The sequence below is a fragment of the Anastrepha obliqua genome, chromosome 4 (assembly GCF_027943255.1).
Source record: "Anastrepha obliqua isolate idAnaObli1 chromosome 4, idAnaObli1_1.0, whole genome shotgun sequence".
Taxonomy (NCBI): domain Eukaryota; kingdom Metazoa; phylum Arthropoda; class Insecta; order Diptera; family Tephritidae; genus Anastrepha; species Anastrepha obliqua.
Window position 1 is genome coordinate 39,359,620 of NC_072895.1, and position 20,943 is coordinate 39,380,562.

The 20,943-nt window shown below is 33.2% G+C and overlaps 1 protein-coding gene across 7 annotated transcripts in view; it reads left to right on the forward strand.

Annotated features, from left to right (window-relative positions):
• The window catches only part of LOC129246246 (aldehyde dehydrogenase, dimeric NADP-preferring), a 40,820-nt gene extending 22,574 nt beyond the window's left edge, over positions 1-18,246 (forward strand). For 4 of the 7 annotated variants that reach the window (XM_054884905.1, XM_054884902.1, XM_054884906.1 and 1 more), the window contains 9 exons: positions 7,369-7,549; positions 7,688-7,909; positions 7,980-8,143; positions 8,201-8,431; positions 8,507-8,704; positions 12,112-12,227; positions 17,052-17,187; positions 17,260-17,410; positions 17,587-18,246. In XM_054884905.1, the coding sequence (XP_054740880.1) occupies positions 7,369-7,549; positions 7,688-7,909; positions 7,980-8,143; positions 8,201-8,431; positions 8,507-8,704; positions 12,112-12,227; positions 17,052-17,187; positions 17,260-17,410; positions 17,587-17,607 (1,420 nt within the window). In that variant the 3' untranslated portion in view covers positions 17,608-18,246. Of the gene's footprint in view, positions 1-7,368; positions 7,550-7,687; positions 7,910-7,979; positions 8,144-8,200; positions 8,432-8,506; positions 8,705-11,074; positions 11,191-12,111; positions 12,228-17,051; positions 17,188-17,259; positions 17,411-17,586 lie in introns of all 7 variants that reach the window. The other 3 variants (XR_008582450.1, XM_054884903.1, XM_054884904.1) reach the window with 3 other exon arrangements.
• The last annotated feature ends 2,697 nt before the right edge of the window (positions 18,247-20,943 follow it).

A 20,943-nucleotide genomic window follows, 5' to 3' on the forward strand; every position in this document is an offset into this window, starting at 1 on the left:
ATTGGCACCGCAGAGCACCTCTCGAAAAACATATCTCCAAAAAAACTCTGTCATGGGCTTATTTGTCAATATTTTATTATTAATATTTTTTAAAAACTTATTGAAAAGATGTACAATAACATGCAACTGATTTTATTAAAGTATCTTAAGCCATATTTCTGTAAAAAATTCAAAAAAAAAGCGCTAAACCCTACCACCCCCTTAAACGGCATTTGTTTCAGCACCTGTTTATGTATTTAAATGAATAAAGTGTCCTGTGCTCTATCCAGACTAGTATATTTTTTGGTATATCAGTTTTGAAGCTTACTTTCATTTACATATACATTCATAATTGCTTACGTACACATGTGTGTGGATAGTAGCTATTTATTATTTATATTATACTTTAGTACTCGTATGGAAATCATCAAATTTTTGGCCAAAATTAATTTTAAGATTTCCAATTATTAAGTCAGCCAACGATAAGCCGTACAGAATTCGAATTTCAAATCTAACTAACGGAAGTATTATAAACTACGGAATGCTGCTTTTTGTTCTTGTTGTCGTTGTTATTCTCTACTGTCGCTTCGTGATTCTCAAGGTTTGCAATTAAAGTTTTCGATTGATGCAAGAACATACATACAAACATATGCACACGTCTATAATTGTATGTATGTATCTCTGTATGTTTTGCATATATGTATCTGTGTGCTTATGAACATACCATTCAAATGTTAGCACAAGAGTTTATATCAAACAAGCACCTCTGCGCTGGCGTTTGTATTGATGTTTTTATTGTGCTATTTTATAAACATTATAACGATGGCATTGTTTATGGTAATAATTATTTTAATTAAAAACAAAAAGCCTTATGTATATGCATATGTACGTACGCAAATATAACTCCATATCTGATATATAACCATGAACTAATCAATAGGACGATAAGTTCGAACTTTCTTTATACATATATCATACTAGTATTACCCAGTGGGCTTCGCACCACCATACATAAATGTTGTTTTTATATCGCAAGAAATTTTTCATATTAAGTTTTCTTTATAGAACTCGTAAAATGTTTAAACAGTTTAATTAGTTGATTTTTTTCATTCAACATACTTTATAAAGATGTCACAATAGCCTTTTCTGTACTTTTTAAAATTTGATTGTGGTGGTCACCTATATACAGGTGGTCACCGATAAAAACTTGTAATGAACCTTTGATTCTTTAATTTCCATTTCAATTTTTTACGCTAAATAAATTATGCTAAAATAAATAAAGTTAAAAATGTTTTTCCAGGTGCTCCTGGAGCATTCAATTTTTTATTATATTTTCGTCTAAAATGACTTGCAATTCGATAAATGCATCATTGATTATTGCGTCACGCAAATGTATGTATTCCTCTGATCTCAATCGGGCTTGACTGTGACGGATGAAATTGAATCGCTCACTTTCAATTTTGGCGTACATATCGACGATATATTGATGCGAAAGTGGATTGCATCGCAAAATAAAATTGTTTTCTTGAGGGCGAATCATCAATCGATACGAATAAAAATTCATCGCGTTGATTTTTGACCTGCAATGCAAAAATTAAATAGCGTATGAAAATTATTTAAAAATCATATTTAAACAAAAATAAAATGTATATGTACCAGTTGTTGGATTTATCATTGGTATGTTGATATGATAGCCATCGTCCCCTCTCCAAAACAAAATGGGGTATTGCAATGCATCATAACAGCGATGGAGTTCTGAAATACGTTGTAATTGCTCATTTCTACGATACAAAACAATATCTCGTGGCCGAAACTGTTCACCAACCACAACAATGGCTACTTCATCAATCGTTGGTACATTGAATCGTTGGTGTTTTATCGGCTTTTATTATGATATTGTGGCCATCGGTGGGCATCGGTGGGCATCAGATCGAGTGCCACTTTGAACAATTTCACCAATTCATTGTGTTGATGGAACATTGTTTGCAATTCATTCACGATTGATCTTCTCGTATTCGTCGAAATTGCACAGCGCTGATCTAATTCACGATTCTCATCACCAATAAAACATATTTGCAAAAACTGAATTCCAACGACAGCAAATTAATATTAACATTATACACTTACAACCACAACAGTATAACAAAAACGCTCATAAGCATAAAATGTCATAACTCAGGAACGGCTGCACCGATTTCAATCAAACTTCACACAAACCACCTCCTCAAAGATAAGAACTCTAAAATTTTGGTGTCAATCGGTTCAGCGGCTCTTGAGTTATAAGATTACCAAGGAAATGTAACTTCTTTTTATATATATAGATATCACAGACCAACCGCAGATCGAAAGATTACTGCGATTAACCCTATTTGTGAAGCTTGCATTGCACGAAAAACAAAATGTCGAGCTCAGACTTCAGACACTGATACACACTGATAAGAATGTAATTCGTTAACAAGAACGTATTAGGCGTTGCTGTTGTAGCAGAGGTATTCAGATTTAGCTCGGTAAAGAAATACATATATATATTTTTTTAATAGTTCGATTATTCTTGATTGTATAAATCATATATAAGTATGTTAGTATTTCGCTCAGTATTGACCGTGAAGAAATTGATGAAATAAGCTCAATACGATCGTTAAGTTCGTAGAAAGTCTAGCTAGGTATCTTTTATGCCTGAACTTTTCTCTTTCTCTCGGAAATACGGACAATTCGTGGGCATGTTAGTTAACCATTTTTTATAGTTCGTATGTTAGCTAGTTGCGAACAAAATAATTTAATTAACACAATGCCATTGCAGTTTTCAGTACTTCGATTTTAGAAGTTAAACATTTACTGTACAAAATCAAAATTGTCATTATGTATCTTAATATTACTTTTACTATTTTTATTCGTCATCAGCAGGCATCCTGCTTCAATTACTAAAGGTTTGCTCACTTGTGGCATTAGAATTTTAGAATTTTGACACTCCATCATAGCCTAAACAGGCAGCTTGATTCCGAGTTAATTCGGATTAACTAATAGACTGAATTCTCATAATTTAAGCGGATTAGGGAATTTTCAATGACAAAATTGCCGAAAAACTATACTTAATATCTATTGTGAATGAAAAAGTATCAAAATTTCAAAGAGACGAGAACAAGAAAGTCTGAATTCAGTGCTAGTTTGCACTAACAGGTTCGAAATTACATTAATTTTGTTGATATTCCGGAGCATTTTGAGAAATTGCAACTTAAGTTGTTTTTTTTAATAAATAATTATTTTTTAGTATTTGTTGCCTGCGATCAATCTGTTGGTGACAAAACTATCCAATAAACGAATCAGCTCTTCACTAATCCGCATAACAACCGTCTGTCACACTAGGCTATTACAAAATATTGCATTTAAAAACGGAATAAAATTAAATCCCTTTTGGTGATAATAGTACGAAAAAAGTACCTTTTTACCTTAATGCAAAGAAACTGCACACGGTTTAAAACATAATTTGAAATTAAGATTTACATGTAAATAAATTATTAGGCATCTTTCTGGTCTAGAAAGACGTGAAAATTGAAATCGGTATCAATTGAAAATCGTTTTTATTCATTAGATCAATTATTTATTTACAAAAACAATAATAAAAAAATTGCTTCCACAGACGTAACACATGCCACTGGCGTAACTAATTGGGCTGCTCAGGTACGTCTGAAAAAAAAAGTTCGGTCGATTATTCATCAGGAGATATGTCGCTACGTTGGGTAGCAGATTTACAAACAAAAAGAATTCTAGATATTTTATCTGTTTACTAGCTTTAACCCGCGGCCCCGCTCGCGTAGGAGTAGGTTTGAGGGATTTAGGATATGCATATAAAAGAATTACAAACAATAATTTCATAGAAAATATTTTTTTATTAACAACCATAATATTAAAATCCCTGGCATCCGTTGCTATGCCTCGTTGAATAAAATCAAAACAACCAATCAGAAAAATATCAAGCAAAATTATTTTTATTAATCTTCTATCTCAAACCGTTTTTGAACTTTGCATTTGGGTTATAGTTGAACAGCTTATGCGGATTATGAAGTCTAGAGTGTGCTATAAATAGTGGGAAATAGGAAAAACTAAGATTTTTTAGATTAAATTTTAGCAAATATTCGATTATTAGTGACGAATGAGAGTGGTGGCGCGGCCTGGGGGCTGTGGGAAGGGAGTTCCATCATAAAAACATGCCTGTTGTCGTTTCGTAGTGATGCGCGGACAACGTACAAACATTCGCCTTTATAGTATAGATTGGAAAAACAAAACAAAAAGATTTTTTTTCACGTTCTCGCTCTTAAAAAAAATAGAAAAATGTATTATAAAATTATAATTCTGCTACCCGCGAACTAGAAATTGCTCAACCAAATCCAATAAGTATATTTTGTGAAGTAATTTTTCCATTGAAAACGGATTCGTAATTATTTGTATTAACTTATTTACTAAAGCTAATTTGTCATTATATAAAGAAAAGAAACATCATACTATAATATATCCCCAACAAAAACAAATAACGCAGAATTTACGAGTATATATATACATACCAATTAGGATATGGGCTATAAAACACGAGTGTCGCTGTTGCGCGGTTAAAAACCTGTAAGCAAAAAGTTTCCCTTTTTAAATAGTAATAGAGTCTATTGGCCACTGGTTTGAACTTATGTCTATATGACGTACTTGAGAAAGAAGTGTCGCTGCACTGGACAGCAAAAGGCTCAAATCAGCACTCAAATAGCCTAATCAATATAAATTTATAATTTATTTAAGTAATAATTCGAATTTTCTAAAATACTTACTCAAATTCACGCAGTCAGAAAATGGAATGTTAGCGAATATGTAAAAATCAGATAGCAATGATGCAAATGGATATGTTTGTTCCACAAATCTTACTTTTCTTCCACTTTTACTCAAAATTTCTAGAGTTAGCAATACAGTTTCTTGCTATCTCTTAGCCGATTTGTCAAGAGGGAACAAGAAAGCTGCTTTCTGAGCAAACCTTTTATTATTGAATCATGGGTACGCATACTCGTATTAGCTGCCATGTAAACCCAAATATAATATTTGAATACTTATAAATAAATACTTTAAATAGATATGTATGTAAACTTCCTGTCAGTTGTTGTAATGCATATTTTTAAGTGCGATTGCTCCCAAAGTACATTCACAAAGGTTGAGTGCAAAGTAGCCCCAACTTCTGAATAAAATAAATTTAATAAGTTTCCTGCCAAGCTTATACACATTCGTCACATTAAGAAACTCTTGCATATGTTAATTGATTTTGCTTTTATTTGTCTATTATTATAAACATAACATTGACCTTGCCTTTTGCTGCTTAACATTGCTGTTTCTGCTGCTGTCAGATACCGTTTCTCAACAAAGTAAATTTTTTTTTTGTTTTTTGGTTTAATATGTATTTAGTGTATCTACATATGTGTGTATGTATTTTTCTCCGCAAATTTAAATTTTAAGTAGCGTCATTCAAAGCCGTTGCCCTTGCCTCATGCGTTTCACAGTCATCGCTGTGTTAGCCATATGCGCGCTGAGAGTTGTATTGTTTAATTGTAATAAATTTGTTCGTTTGGCATTTCGGGAGTACATAAATGGGTATTTTCAACTTTTTCTGAAGTGAAAAACGCATTAAGAACAAACTTGTTTGCGTAGAACAAAATATATTTAAATTAAACAGCTCCCAGATTGCTTGATTTCAAATTTAATATAGGAAATTATCCTTAATTTCTTTGCTGCAATATGTAACAGCATAAAACATTCCCGATAATTTTGGCAGGTATCTACTGCGGAAGCGACAGTCCACGGCTGGATTTAAGTTCTGGTCTTTCCGGTAACGCAGAACTCCGATCCGATTAATTCTATTAAAAAAAAATTGTGTTTGTTTTTAATGTTATTCCATATACATACTTACATACATAAACATCGGTACCTTAATATAGAAAAACCCCTCCTCATCGAGTTTTTAACGATTTTGATATATAACCTCTAAATGCACCTTCTTTAAAAAAAGGAAGGAAAATAACAGTAATAAAAGCATGAAAAAAGCCTTAATTAAATAAACCCCCGTTCTATGTAAATATGCCTTCAGTTTTTTTTTTTTTTTTTTTTTTTTTTTTTTTTTTTTTTTTTTTTTTTTTTAAATAACAAAAATATGAGGTACAGGGCTCGGCACTCGAAGTGTAACCAATTAAAAAGGCCATACATTTAGTTTGGAAAATTACTTTTATTCTATTCAAAGTAAAAAGTGTGTGAAAATAATACAAAATTCAGATTCAATTTATTTTTGCTCGATATGGCCTTGAGACAGTCCAGAAACGAATCGTAAGCTGCTCGAGACTGCGCAGTGCCTCGATACTGGTGAATCTTTTAGTTCGGACCTTGCTCTCCAAAATGGCCCAAAAGGAATAATCCATCGGATTCGCGTGTGGTGAATTTGAAAGCAATTGTGTGGGTGTTATAAGGTTCGGAACGTTGTTTGTTAGCCATTCTTGGTTCACTTGAGCTTTGTGAGACGGTGCCGAGTCCTGTTGAAACGTCCATGGTCTGCCACCGAAATGTTTGTCTGCTTATGGCTTCAAAGCAACCGACTTTCCCAATAATATTTCGCATTTACCTTGACTCCAGGCTCGATGAAAACGATTGAAGTTTACGAATTGCTGAATTTGAAAGATTGTCTCATCAGAAAACACAATGTTCACCGCTTTCGGCCAAGCGAAGCAACTCTTTCGCTCTCTCAAGTCTGACTTTTTGCTGCTTTGGTGTGAGATCATGCACCTTTTGGATCTTGTAAGGCTGACTTTGAGATCATTTTTCAGTATGTGGCGGATGCTACGCTCAAATATTTTCAGTTCTTTCGCCATTTGATTGGCACTTCGTCGAGAATTTCGCTCAAGTCGCTTCTTCACTTTTTGAACCATTTTACGTGACGTTGCAATCTTTTGATGACCACCTCCATAACGTTTCGCGGTACTACCAGTATCATTGTAACTATCGGCAAAATGCTTGCGCGAGCTTGTAAACAATACTCTGGACTGTCATTTAACCAACTAAAAGAAAGCTGATGCCCGTACATCGCTGCGCGAGCGGTTTGAAGTTGGTTACACTTCGAGTGCCGGACCCTGTAGAGCCTTTCTATTTTATATGGTATAGCTTGTGATTTGCAAAAACACAATAAAAACAATTCAGTTAACTTTTTGCCGGAAAAATCTAAGGTGGTATTCAGCCTTGAGTACATATGTATGTATGTACACATATAAATGCACCTTTCATTTTAATATTTTCAACGGTAAATTAGCCTCTATAAATTCTAAGTTTAATCGCTTATTTTATTTAAGCTCATTTTGTACTATTTTATTTTATTTGTAGACGAAAACAATTGGAGAATCTTTTAAAAATGTATGAGAATCATGAAAATGAAATGATCAACGCGCTCGATGCGGATTTGCGTCGCCCCAAGCAAGAAAGTTTAATTGTTGAAACAGAATTTCTCAAGAACGATATCAAACACATTCTATATAATTTAAATGATTGGGTAAAACCCGAAACGGTGAGTACACGAAGAAACACGACGTTTTTTTGTTTTTGCTTTATTTTTAAACTGAGTAGTATTTTTTAAAGTGATAAACAAAATTATGAATATATTTATGGAAAAATAATATTTGTATTTTCTTCATTTCTATGCTAGCCTGAAAGGTCGCTGGTGAATTTAATGGACGATGTACAAATCTTTAATGATCCCTACGGCGTGGTTTTGGTGATAGGGGCATGGAATTATCCCTTACAATTGCTGCTTGTGCCTGTTGCAGCTGCTATAGCCGCGGGCAACTGTGTCGTAATTAAGCCTAGTGAAATTGCAACCAACTGTGCTAAATTTGTAACAGATATGATACCTAAATATTTGGATAATGTATGTCAATTGTAGAATAATTTCAATCAGCAAAATAATATTTTAAACTTTATTGTCCTAAACTAAATAGGATTGCTATCCAGTCATTTGTGGTGGGCCTACCGAAACTGCCGAATTGCTCAAACAACGTTTCGACTACATTTTCTACACTGGCTCCACAAGAGTAGGTAAAATCATACACGCTGCTGCCAACAAGTATTTAACGCCAGTGACTTTAGAATTGGGTGGTAAAAGGTGTTTTATTCACACGTTTCGCACTTATTGCCTTGCCTAACAGACATTCAATTCTAGCCCCTGTTATATTGACAAATCTGTTGAATTGCGCACAGCTGTAAAACGCATCCTATGGGGCAAACTGATCAATTGCGGCCAAACGTGTATAGCGCCCGATTATGTGTTGTGCTCAAAAGAAATACAAGACAAGTTCATTGTCGAAGCCAAAGAAGTCCTCAAAGAGTGGTATGGCGAAGACATTAAAAGCAGTCCAGATCTCAGTCGTATTATCAATCATAATAATTTCCAGTAAATACTATATTAATAATCAGATTTAGCATATAAGTAGGATGCTACTACAGTGCTTTATTTTTAACTTTTTAGACGCCTACTTGGACTGATGAAGAGTGGCAAAGTTGCTGTCGGCGGGAATTATGATGCTTCTGAACGATTCATTGAGCCAACAATTCTAATTGATGTCAAGGCTGAAGATCCTATTATGCAAGAGGAAATCTTCGGACCAATTTTGCCAATTTTCTCAGTGGAAAATGCCTTCGATGCAATCAAATTCATAAACTCCAGGTAAAGTAATCTTGAAAGATAGAAACAAGATTTAGAAAATGTGAAGTGTTGTGTATGGAATTGTATTTACCTAAACTTTGACTTCTCTTGGTTATCGTACACCCAACAGAGCGTAAACAAGATAAATTAATTGTCTTGATTTTTAAAATAGACTGTGACTTCATTCTTATAGATTATTCAACATCATAAAAAACTTGCTTCGCCTAACACAAATCCGTCAAATAATTTTTTTGAAGCATTTTGAGCCATCATATATAGTATGACCCGGTCGGCGACCGCCGTACCCAAATGGATTGGTGCGTAATTACCATTCGGAAGCGCGGAATTTCGAAACCCCGGGCACGAAACACCAAATGATAGAAACAGTTTTTACTAACAGCGGTCGCTCCTCGGGAGAAATGGCAAACCTACGCGTGCATTTCTGCCATGAAAACGCTCCTCATAAAAATATCTGCCTTTCGGAGTCGGCTTGAAACTGTAGGTCCCTCCATTTGTGAAACTACATCAACACGCACGCCACAAATAGGAGGAGGGCTCGCACGAATTCCTAGTATATAGTATGACCCGATGCTATGTATATAAATATCATGAGATATGGCTCAGTAAAGACATCTAGGAAAAAATAAAGAATTTTTTACTTCAACTATTACACTAAACAGCATTGTCCATTTGCAAGTCCGATAACCTATTAGCATCTTGATGAAATCTTCATCGATCGTAGTTGTTGTTGCTATTTTTGCATATATTTTTACGTATGTACATATGCGGGGAATGCTGCTGAAGTGACAGTCCTTGGCCAGATATAACCCGGGTCATTCCGGTTACGTAGAACCGACTGTCACGGGAACAATCCATCGAAGAATTTTATCTTAGGTGAAAATAATGTTCAATTCCTCATGCTATGTCACTATTAGTGACTGTTAGTGTTCTGCCAACACTACTAATATATGCTGCATATTTATAATATAAACTTGAGGCAGCCAAAAAATTGGATAACCGACAGTGAGCCAACTATTGAGAACGTGCTTATTTGACAATTTGTGTCTGAAGTGATTTATATGTATGTGTTAGTAGTTTGCTTCTATTAACCCATAGGAAGCAAATGAGGTAAAAGTACCAAAGAATTTCATATGATATTTCAAACAAAATTTTCGAAAATAAGATAAAAAAATATGTTTGAAATAAAACTCAATAGTTCTATAAAGTTTTTTTATTTATAGCAACCTTGTTTTTGTATTGCTTTAAAACTTTGCTTTTGCTTTTGAAAAACAACCTGTTGACATAGTTGTAGCCAATTGTGACATTGCGGCACATAAATATTTAAATATTTTTTTACTGCTAATAGTTTTTCCGTTCATTTCTAAAAATATATTTTCCAAAAGTATTAGATCACTCAAAAATTGTGCTTTTGCTTTGATCAAATTTCCCCCTTTTTGTTCACTCCATGACCATCCAATCTCGTCCGAAAATTGAGATTGACCAATACTAAGGTTTCAACACTAAGCATAAAAACTCTAAAAAAATATCGAGTCGCTTACTTAATGTTTTTGCACGAATTTCGCAATATTGGTTTTTTAATTTCATTGTTTTATATTGCACAAAATATTTATTATCCAATTTTATAAGGTAATTTCATTCGGGTTAAAACTAATAACACCTAATGGAAATTTTCAACCATTCAAACGAATAGTCAAATAAGCATAATAATGACTTGACTACTTGGTAAAACAAAAAACAAATAAGGGAGTAGAAATAGTTTAATTAACCCGGCGTTCGAAGCTACTGGGTAAAAAATACCCAAAAAACAAATAAGGGAGTACAAATAGTTTAATTAACCCGGCGTTCGAAGCTACAGGGTAAAAAATACCACAGAGGTAATAAAACCACTTCTAACTTTTTTTCTACAAAATATCGTGACCAGCCGCTTCAAGTACCTTTCTGCATAGAAACAAAGACGCGCTCCCTAAGTAAATTTAATATTTAATTAATTATACAGCTATATATTATGTGATAATTTTTACCCGGTTGCGACCGTTTGTGCTTGTAATTGCCTAGCGACAAACCCCGGGTTAAATAAACTGCGACTTCATCCTGCATAGATTTTTATAGTTTTGCAAATATTTTTCAATACGATCTTCTCTCACTACGTGTACGATAACCAAAGCACTTGGTTAATACCAAGGTTTTTCTTAATTCTTGCCTATGACGTATGTATTTCATTTTTTCTCATTTATTAATTTTATTTATTGTATACATGTCTCCACATTTGTGTGCGTCCAAAAAACAAAAAATCATTGCATTACAAACAAAATTATAACACCAAAAATTATACACCATTCAACACACAAATAAACATGCAAACGTACACAGAGAAGCACCACTTTGCGCGTATATATTCACAGCGGACGCTGCGGTACAAAATTTATTTACACGTGACATCCAATCGGGCGGAATGTGTTTGAACGATACTATAATGCATTATGCCGGTAAGCGAAGACTGTATTGAAGCAAGCAAAAATACAAAAGCAAAGATACACCGATTCCTTTAATTGTGTCTACTTGCACAGGTGCAATGGCTCCTGTTTAATTGCCCGTTTATGCTCCTCTATTAATTTGTACAGCTATAAAATTCCCAAAAACAAAGTGGTGTTGGCGCGTAAAACTCCCATCTGCTAAGGCCTAGAATATGCAAATATTTTGTAAATATATTTTATTTGTTTTCTTTTTAGAGACGATTTAAATCCTGTATATATGTATTTGGTTATGGGTTAGTTAATGAGTGAATGCCGGTATTTATGTGAAAAAATTGAAATTGAAAAATAACACAAAATCGGAGTTGGTGCTACTAAATTAGTGTGAACTTTGAATCTGACGATAAGTAATGGTTGCGTATACTTAAATTCATATCAATATTTGAAAGAGCTAAATTCAAATGTAGTTCATTTGCAAGCCCCACGAATTTAAAAAACAAATGGACACAAATCTAGTTGTTGACGTTAGAAAATTCTTCAATTTGAAAAAAAAGGAAATATATAAAGCAATGGAGAGCCACCTCTCGCGTTCATATCAACATAAACAAACTGTTGATTCAATAACTCTTAGGTTATAATTTTGTTTAGCTAAGTTTTATGATTTGTTAACTATAACAAAAAAGTTATGCTCGTAAATCGTATACAAATTGTTTACTCATATGGTTAAATACATGTGTATGTATGTGTCGTATTCACAGCTTTTGGTCGAAATCTTGAAATTTTTCATCAATATCATCACCTACATGCATATAAATATATGTACATACATACATATAACATACATTGCTGTATGTACCCGTGTATGTGGTCATTCACTTTTATATATTTGATGTTGATGTAATATTGAACAGTAAAATATGAATCTTTGTAAATTAGGGAGAAGCCTTTAGTGGTCTACGTTTTCTCCAAAAATTCAAAAGTAGTTAAAGAATTAAGACAAAACACTACCAGCGGCGGATTTTCCAGCAATGAGACATTAATGCATTGTGGAGGTATTTAAGCATACAATTTTACATTTTTTTTATTATTCACATAAAATAATAAATATGCACTTTGTCACCATGAGAATTTGTCATGAAAATTCAAAATTGATGCACTAGTAGTTTTTTTATTTACTTATTATTATTATCATCCTTTTTTTATTTTGCACACAACTTTCAAGATTAGCAATATTTGGCATATCTGAAATAATATTTTTTATAGCACATTTGTTTTATTTTTTGGGCTTTTTGTTGTGAACGAGTGATTTTGTTTCAAAATTAGCCAAAGCTCTACTCAAATCATCGGTAAATCTAAATTTTGCATTGCAAAATAAAACATATTTAATAAAGATTTAATTATTTCTAAATTAACTAATATTTATACTTATTGCAATTATTTTTGAAAAATCATATAATATATGTATATAAACATATAAATATGGCTGGAAAAATGTCTGTGCTTGAATATATCGTGCCTAAATATATCGCTTAATACATAAATAATTATAACATATAACTAGAAAATACTAAAAAGTAAATAAGTTCGTGCACTATTTTCTCTTAATTAGTTAACTCAACTCAACTTTTATATGTGCTTATTAACATTTTGCTGTTGCGCTACTTGTTGGCTAATTTTTTTCGGTCCATTATAAACAAAAGCTTCAGTTTCTGCTTCTAACTTTTAAAAAGTGTAATCGCATGATAAATATTAACATTATTTATTTATTAATTGAACTCTTCCTTTTACTGCTAACCATATTAAATAAAACTTTTGTGAAACCGATACGAGCGTTGCAAAATTCAATGGGGAGGTCTGAATTATCAAATACACAGAGAAAAATGTGCCACCAAATGATAATTTTTAATGAAATATCGGTTTACTTTGAACTTTTTTGCTAATAAATTATGTTCTTAAAAAATTCTTACTTCGTCATGAAACAAATTGGGGGAAATTCTATAAAATAACAGATTTTGTAAATAAACGATAAACGAATCGAGAGACGGTAGGTATGTAAACACCCAATAATAGTATTTAGCTAAAGGCAAATCTATTCAAGGTGGTAGCATTCGAGCAACAACAACATTTTTTTAATTCGAACTGTGAAGAAAAAGAGAATAGCAGAATGGAATGAATGACAAGTAGATAAAATTTGTTTGTCGCGCATTCACAACCATTGCATAGAAAAACAAATGAAAACACACTTCTTCTTCCTACCTAAAGCTACGGCGACACGCTCATGCATTTGCTGTCCAGCAGCTTATATGTGTGCGTGTCGGGTGACACACGTACTTGTTTCGTGTCACACATACTTGTTGTCGGCTTTTGCATGATGAAAATCAAAAATTTTAGATTTTTTCGCAGGCAAGCGTCATGCACACATAAGCTGCTGTACAGTAAATGCAAGAGCGTGTCGCCGTAGCTTAAGTGTGTAATAATAAAGGGGTTTTCAATTGGCGCGGGTCGATTTTGGCGCCCTGTGTCAGCCATTTTATTTTGTTGACATCTGTCAAATCTTTTGTTTGTTATTCAGTTGATTATGCCAAATCATCATGGTAAGTTACATGATTGAACAGCACGTTCAAATGATAAAACTTTATTATCAAAATGAGTGCTCATTAACGCAAACGTTGCGCGCATTGCGCCCAATTTTCGGTAGACGTGGTGGCCATTGCAATTTCTTATTGAACCATATGGACCTAGACGACATGTGGTTCCAGCAGGACGACGCTACGTGCCATACAGCAAACGCCATTTTATTCCATTTCAACATCTACCCGCCCTTATTGAAAACCCCTTTATGAGTGCTTGAGCATTTTAGCGGGGTTGCTATACGAAAATATAATTTTTACGGTAACATTAGAAACAATAGAATATCAACATAAAAAATACAAAATAAAATATTTGACTTGGAAAAGTTACAATAAAAAATATTTTTAATATAATTCTTAATTACAATAAAGCTTTTTTATTGAGAAATATCTAAATCTTCACGACAATTTTTAGTCTTTTTGAAACGATTTTCTATGAAATTTAATAATTTTTTATGCAACCATGTTACATAAAAGCGTTTTGAAATCAGTTGATCTCAGCATTTTTTACAACCAGCTAAGAATGTTTTTACTTATAGAGCTGTACAATGTTCACAACACAACAACAATTTTCCGTCATTCAATGCAAACAATCAACTACTCTAATCACACCACCTTTTATAGCTTGTATTTAGCTGAATGAGTTTATAAGTTTAAGCGTTGATTTTGTCGCAAAGAAAATGTTCCCTAATTTCCCCGTGCCATTTTCTCTTCTTTCCATCCATTCGTTTTTTCAACATGAGGCAATTCAAACACTTTGCTTAGATACTAATTTTTCGCTTCAATTACTAGACTCGGCGACAATGCCAACTGATCCCAATACACTTTAGCTCCCTCATGTCCCTGCTTTAATTGTAATTTTTTCTTAATGCCATTGCCGATTGTAATTTTTTCTTAATGCCATAGATTTTTTTTTTTGCTCAAATACATGCGGAACATTTTTTTTTCTACTTGGCACAAACGTTTTACTACCTCGGCTGTGTGCTTAGACCAGGAGTACTAAAGTACTCCCCAAAACCCTGTTATTTTTAACAGAGACTGGCTAACTGAGTACTGAAACATACCAGATTCTACTCAAAATTTCAGCACAGTCAATAGCACCTGTTAAGTATTCACAAAAAACAAAAGTGACAAAGATTTCTTTCTTCTATGGCGTAAATCTAACACCTAATAAAGGATATTTACAGCCCCTTAAGTGTATGGGGATGAGAGAGTAGGTACTATTGCGCCGTATGAAAGCAAACATAGCGTACCTGTTAGCATTTACATAATTTATAATATTATATGTCATCTACAAATATGAACTTATTACAACAAAAAAACTCCTAGATCCTTAACTTGAAAACATCGATCTTTACTTTAAAACCAGAACTGTAATAGGATGAATTTATAATGTTTCTCCTTTTTTAAAAAAAAAGAACTATTTGGTAAAATTTTTCAACTTTCAAATATAGCTGGTTGTTCAAACACTAAGAGAGCACCCCAATCAACAGCAGATTTTAGTAAAACTGAGTCCTCAACTTTAGAAATAGTAGGGCAGATTTCGAGATCATCTGCATCGAGCAGAATTTAAAGTGTCATTAATAAAGATAGTGAACAGAAGCTGTCCTAAAACACTCCTGATGGCTGGGATGTAATGTTATTAAGAACAACTGTACAAATCCAACCAGATAGATGCAATTCAATTTATTTCAAGCTCCGTATTTGTTAAATAAATTTTAATGATAAATCTTGTCGAATCTGTATTAGTAGTATCCAGTTGGAATCTGGCCTCAAAATTTGCAAGGTAATCCTCAGTAAAGATGGTTCGAAAGGGTACATCTTTCTTTCACAAAACTTAACTTAGTAACTTAATTTTAACAACATACTCAAATTACTTAGCAATAGGTGTCAGCTTCGTTATTGGTCTATAATTTGAAACGTTGTTCTTATTTCCCCCTTTGAGGATTAGTGCAATATGTGTATTTTTCCCATTTTGAAGAAATACCCCGGTTGAAAATGATTATTCTCAATAGTAGTTGGTTCTTATTGACGCGTCTGTATAACTTGCTTTTACGTTTTCGATCTAGCAGCAGTCTAAGTAAACGAAATAGTTAAGAACAATATCCCAATTAGGTTTAAAAAAGTCATAAAAATTTTTAATTCCTTAACGGCACATTACTCGGCCAATACCTGTAGAGCAGTAAAAGGAACTTATCCTTAACACTTTGATTTCTTTCATTAAAGGGACAGATACCTGTAAACGGTCATATTTTCCCTGATTTTCATTAAAATTATTTAAAATGAAGAAGTCAATATATTTTTTTCAAAATTGGCATACAGTTTATTTATACATTAAAAAAATATAATTTTTTTTATTTTAATCATTTAAAATGGCGGATGTACACTAAATTCTTCCAGGAAGGTCACGGCGGGGCTTATCAATCGGCGAGCATTGTAGCATCGGCGTCAGTGACCTGAATACAAAAACAAACCAAAAATTTTTTTGTTCATTAATGTCATAATTTCTATATGAATTAAAAAAAAATGGAAAAAAAAATTCGAGGAATAAAATTCTTAAAAAACATGAATTTTGGGGCGAATTTTCCTACTATTTTTGCTTCGAAAACTTATATTCGCATAGAAAGTAATATCATAAAAAAGATGTATGCAAAATTTCATAGAGATCGGTCTATAACTTTTCGAGTTATCGTGTACGCCATTTCTAAAAATATATAGTTTAAAAAAAACGCGTCTAAAGTTTGAATAGAAGCGCTCGAACGCAAATATAGACGTCACGGTTGACGATCTATAACATAAGAAATACTTAAATTTACGTTCTAAAATTTTTTTGACATATTCTTAAAGGATTGCATTAACATTTCATGAAAAATTTTTTTTTTTTTTCGATATTTTACAGGTATCTGTCCCCTTAATCAATAGATCTGTATTGAATATATGCTTTTTAACAAAATATTTCTCTAAAATTGTTACGCAATCCGATTTTAAAACTATGCATGCAATTTTTTACTTTCAATTTACAACCAATTCAATCCATTATATTTTCCAATACTCAATAACTGCTTAGTAGCTTTATTAGTTTTATTATACAATAATTTCTATATCAATAAAAGCCTAATACAAAATTTATTAAACACTAATTGTAAGACACTTTTTGAAAACCATCCTTAATAAAATAAATCATATTATTCACGTTTATATATTTTTACTGTTACAAAATCTAATATACATTTTCTACTATATAAGTGGACACTTTGCCTTTTGGTGGCGTTGGCTCCAGCGGCATGGGGCGCTATCATGGCAGATATGGATTTGAAACATTCACTCACAAGAAATCTTGCCTTGGAAAGGATTTGAATCCCCTGGGTGAAATGTTGGCGTCGTAAGTAATGTTACATAGCAAGGAATGATATTGTTTTTGACGTAAAATGTTTTGTTTATTTTTCAATTTTAGTGGTCGTTATCCACCTTATTCAGATCGTAAATCATCGTTACTGGGATTTCTGTTGCGCAAACGTCGGCCCTTCCCCAAACTATATCTGTCACATTTATTGGCTGTTGGTCTGGGCGTTGGCCTCACAATACTCTTTACTCACTATATGCAGGTAATTATTGATTAATAACCTATTAACTTAGTTTATTAAGTTTTTCGTAAAACTAAAATACAACGCACATAAAAATGCTTATTTGAATAAAATTATTGGTTAACATATTATTTCACATACGCAACGCACACCCTCATATATGATATATAAATTTTGAAAATATCGACACATTAAAGGGCAAATTGTTTTCACGCTAAAATCGCTCGTTCGGCGTTCGTTCGATGTGCATCAAAGTGATCACCATTTCCATCATGCAAGCGTTAACGGATTACTTATATACATAGATACGAGTATGGATATGTGTTTTAGCAGCCCGCATCGCTTAGTGGTAGTATCCAAATTGTATTTGTAATATACATCTGTGCTTTTGTATATCTTTGGGAAGGCAACTCAGCGCAATAATCGATATTTGGACCATTTAATTTGTTGTATACTTTGTTAAATGAAAAATTATTTTATTATACATCTTACACATTTACATACCATGTACACCCTGTTATAAAAATCAGTCCAAATTAATAACGATTCAATCATAAAAACTAACCCCACTCGCACATAAGGCATTCGCATATATAAAATTTAGAAATAAAGGTATAACTAATTATAGATTGAAATTAAATTTACTTTCATTCTTATCACTTATCCTTTGCAGAGTGGTTACGATAAGAAATGATTGTTCACTAAGAAAACAAAAACACAAAATTAGTTATACTGTCTATTGCTGAATATGAAATACAGGCCGATGACTTTAAATCCATGTATTTCTAAAAAATGTTATTTAATATGTATTGTAAAGTTATTTTATATATAATAAAAAGGAATATAATTTGAACACACATTGTATACTTTTATTTGCAACATAAGGAACAGTTGTTTACCTCGTTACGAATAAGTTATGTCGAGGTCTGGTATTGTATAATACATTTATTTATTTTTAAATGTATGTGCTAATGGACCCGCCGATGTTTTAGACTTCTTATGCAACCTTACAGTAATTTAAAAAATTTCGTTCACTTTTTTAGTAATTTTTTCTTCGCTACAGTCATGTTAGTACAACAATCTAGTCTTCCGGAGTCATGCATTATCAATATATTTATATGTGACAAATATCTACGGGAATGGTTGAATTAAAAATAAAAATAATTAACTCGTGGGAGGAGAAACTACCGTAACTTCGAAATGCAAACAAAACTAATTTGATGGCTGATTAATAGGTTTCGCGTTGGCTTGAATATGTAAACGGTAAAACGATCTTCAAAAGTGAGGGTGATCCCGCTTCAGCTGATTTTAGTATGTTTGCGTAAAAAAAGTGCATGTAGCGTAATAACATAACAGAAGTGAAACTTTCAAGGCAGACAAAGAAAGAGTGAGAGACCCGAGAGAGATTGAGAGAGAGAGAGAAAGAATATATATCTAAATAAATTCACAATATTTGCGGAGAATACAAATAGACAAAATTTACAAAAAAAAGGAGAAGATTCGGCCGGTGTAGGTAAACGCCGGACACAACCGTGGCAACTACGCGCACTACTCCGAGCGTTTATCACCCGCACAAACGTAGGAATTCCAGGACCGCAGCAACGGCACAAATTACCGGAAAGCAATATCAATAAATCCGACGCACAAGCACTAGCCAGGAAACGGAAATATGTGCCAAAAAGTAGGCACCAAAAAACGCCAAATAAATGGGACCAAAAAACGCCCCAAACAGTAGGCACCAAGGAAATATAACGCCAAAAAGTAGGCACCAAAAATATATTTCCTACAAGTTTGCACCAACAAACAAGCGCCAAAAAGTAGGCAGTGTTATTTCGCACTATAAATTAGCAACCACAAGGAAACACTCAGGAAAAATAGCCTAAAGTGTATCTAAGATATATATAAGGTATAGCTCCCTCTCCTCTTCCTCTACGTCAAATCTTTTTTTCTCTCTCGCGGAACGAAAATGCGAAAAACGTTGCATGGTCTTGAAATTTTACGCTCCATTCTCGCTCGTCCATCGAAGCCTAAGAAGTTTTACTTCAAAAATGTTTAAAATGACCGTTTGACAACTTTACAACAACTTGGTACATAAAAATTGAAGTAAATCGTTTTATTTTATTATATTCAGTACATACATATATATTTTATTATATTAAATATATAATTTTATTTTATTTTCTTAAGGGACCCCTTAAGGTCTAGAATTTTCACAAAATCGATTTTTTTTATATTTCGAACGTATAGACTTTTAAGAATACAAGTATACTGTCAAATTTTTGGAAGGATATTCCCAGTATTTTCGATTCTACAGCCGTTTTAGCATCTAGAATCAGATTCGTCACGCGGCCACTCGCAAAACTTTAAATTCAATTATCTCAAAACTACTTTTTTCGGCCTGGTGTTATCAAAAAAAAACACTATTCAACCGAATCGTCTGAAATTTTAATATGTTGTTCACAACATCAATGGCTATCGCCCGTACTAGAATCATTATTATTATTTCAATTATTTCGTACTTTTTTATTAAAAACTGAAAAAACCCCAATTTTAGTGTCAAATTCAAACCGCAAAATTTGGTCAATTTTTTTTATTTTTATTCTAGTACGGGACACATCCTGATTAATAATTTTTTTCGATTTTTGTGTTTCCCCAATTTTTCAGGAGGGTCAACTTCAGCGTCATTTTTAAAGTTATTAAAATTAAAAAAAAATTGTTTTTCATTTTTGTATGTAAAAGAAGTTAAATAAAAAACCCAAAAAAATGTATATATCATTTTCATTTTTTTTATTGTAAAATAAAATCCTGAAAATACCCTACCACCGGAGCCCCATAACTACTATAACAATAACTGGGAGCAATTTGCCTTGAAAATTAAGAACGGCAAGGTGCACAAGCTTTTTGGCTGTGCAAGGGTGTCTTTGGAAAACATGGGGTCTTTCTCCTAGCAAGGTCCTATGGATCTACACCGCTATGATAAGACCTATTATCACCTATGCATCAGTGGTCTGGATGAGTAAACTCTCTCTCGTGGGAGTCAGGAGGACCTTATCGAAACTACAACGCACTGCGGCCATCTTTTGCACCGGAGCTTTTCCGACTCCGACTACTTCAGGCCGGCATTAAATGCTCTGATTGGTCTACCACAACTTGATGCTTTCATCCAAAGAGAGGCATTGAAGGCCATCTGCAGGCTTAAACACAATGGGAACTGATACGGCCCCTGTCCGGCATTGGAAAACAGAGAAGGCATGGACTTCGATCCAACGATTCTCTCAATGCCCCTTGACTCCATGCCATCAAGAGTCGTACTTGAAAAGAGATACAGTGTAGTGCTGCCAGAGGCTCAGTTGTGGTCAAACTCCGACAAACACTGTTTTCGCATTTTCACCCTCCTGTCATTAAGCAGAAGAGAGTGCAGACAGATACACACCCGTGTTTACAGTAATTGCAGCGCAAGGTATTTATTTAATTTTTTTTATAAAAATATAGTTCATATCACAGCAAAAATCGTATAACTTAAAGTTTCCCTTTTCTGTATAAAATTTTACGAA